Source organism: Halichoerus grypus, chromosome 3 (genome assembly GCF_964656455.1).
Source record: "Halichoerus grypus chromosome 3, mHalGry1.hap1.1, whole genome shotgun sequence".
Classification (NCBI taxonomy): domain Eukaryota; kingdom Metazoa; phylum Chordata; class Mammalia; order Carnivora; family Phocidae; genus Halichoerus; species Halichoerus grypus.
The window spans coordinates 194,321,402-194,323,287 of record NC_135714.1 but is presented as its reverse complement, the minus strand read 5'-3'; the positions used below and the strand labels follow the sequence as shown (position 1 = coordinate 194,323,287).

Below are 1,886 nucleotides of genomic sequence, written 5' to 3'. Positions count from 1 at the left end.
GTAATTTAAGGAAAGAAGAGCACACAAGATTTCAAAGTCTTTAGACAATTTCCGTAACTTTGTTAATACCTTGAACTATTTTATAATTTCCAGTGACTCGTTACCAGCAATTTCATACATTTTATGGGAGAAGGAGCCAATGCAATGGGTAGTCTTTATTGGAAAGAAGAAACTTCACAGCACATTTTCAGTAAGTTAGTGCAACTGGGGCCAACTGGTGGGGCACCAGCTTGTAATGGGTTCCACAGCTGGGGCATCATTGGGCCTCGCCTTTGTGCAGCCAGAACCAGATGACAGTACTATCGTCCCCTTCACAGATGCAGCCCACCATTCGCTTGTTGGTGGTGAATGGGACTAAATTAGGGTCTTCCTTGGTGCCTGCAGCTGCCTTTGGGGCTAGCACATTGTATGGGTCCAGTTCTTTCCATGCAGCCATCATGACCTCCCTCTCCAGCCCAGTCGCCTGGTCATCATCAGTAGGAACACTACCTCCAGATGCCATGGAGCGCACCCTGAGAGCCTGCGTGGCCAGCACTCCAACACCGCGAAGTAACCTTGAAGCCATCATGCCCGCTACAAACAGCAGTACTTCCGGGAGCAGGCTCCAGAAAGAGACGTGATTTCCGGGGGAGGGCTTTCCCTCCCTCACAGACATATATTTACTACCATCTCCCAAGTTGAAAATCTCAGTCTTAGGGCTTCAACTGTGACAAACTCTTGAGTTTGCATCCCACCGAATAGAGAACATAGACCAGCTAAAAAGCTTGTCATGATTTTTGGGTCTTGATTCTATCTTAATATGCGGAACTAGCTGACAAACCTTCAAATACTCGCTGCCATTCCTGAAAACCTGAACTCTAATCAGAATAAACTAGAGTGGGAGCATAGCATAGTTTTGGGGCAAGGAAGTGTGAAAGCATACTCTAGTTCCCATGGAATGAGAACTGGCCCTCCTTCCTGATAGGTAGCGGAAGAATATACGTTCCAGATCAGGAGCTGCACACCATATTCCCAGTCAGAGTGAATCTGCTCTCATAAAGATACCATATCCAGAACAGCAGCTAAAATTGGGGTATCACAGGGGTGCCTGGGTGGCTCAGTCGGTTAAGCGTCTGCCTTTGGCTCAGGTCATGATCCCGGGGTCCTGGGATCGAGCCCCACATTGGGCTCCCTGCTCAGCGGGAAGCCTGCTTCTCCCTCTCCCACTCCCTCTGCTTGTGTTCCTGCTCTCGCTATCTCTCTCTGTCAAATAGATAAATAAAATCTTTAAAAAAATAAATAAAATAAAACAAAATTGGGGCATTACATGTTAAGTTCATGATAGTCCACTGTCATCTGCCATGATCCATCCAGGTTTCGCAGGGGTCAACTGGTGAGTTAAATGGGGTTCTAATGAGGACGCCATTTTGAATTGTTTGGTCAGACTTTGAAGTATGTGAGTCCTTGAGAGTGGCACTAATCTCTGCTATCCCTCTGAAATGATATATTTACTATTGTGGTCAGAAGGGGTAGTGAGCTTCCACTTGGTCTTTCCTTCTATGATAGCTCTTATTCCACAGTCAAGGAACTGGCATGAAGATTCTGCCAGCTTCCAAGTGTGATCAACCCAGTTGTGGACCCTGGAACCAAGGAAATAACCATTGCACGGTGGGAGGTGGAGGTGAGCCGGTGGGCAGGACACATGGACTCAATGTGAGACAGACTTTATCAAGGACTTTATTTTCTGACACCTACATTTCTCGACTCTAACAGAGAGGCCACAGTGACATTTGGCTCCCTGGCTATCAGTGTCGACTCCAATGCTGTTCTCAAGAGCCCTGGAAAGACCCGGATATCCCCCTCTTTCTAGTGTATAGCACCCACATAGATGGCCATAGTTTCCTTTG

General features: G+C 47.0%; 1 protein-coding gene across 1 annotated transcript; it reads right to left on the bottom strand.

Annotated features, from left to right (window-relative positions):
* Window positions 1-213: 213 nt before the first annotated feature.
* LOC118522361 (cytochrome c oxidase subunit 5B, mitochondrial-like) lies at window positions 214-594 on the bottom strand. The gene has a single exon (XM_036071349.2). The coding sequence runs from the start codon at window positions 566-568 to the stop codon at window positions 257-259; it is 312 nt and encodes a 103-aa protein (XP_035927242.1). The 5' UTR covers window positions 569-594; the 3' UTR covers window positions 214-256.
* Window positions 595-1,886: the final 1,292 nt, after the last annotated feature.

Excerpts from the sequence above, each read along its gene's own strand:
- LOC118522361 (XM_036071349.2), bottom strand. The coding sequence starts at position 568 with ATGATGGCTTCAAGGTTACTTCGCGGTGTTGGAGTGCTGGCCACGCAG.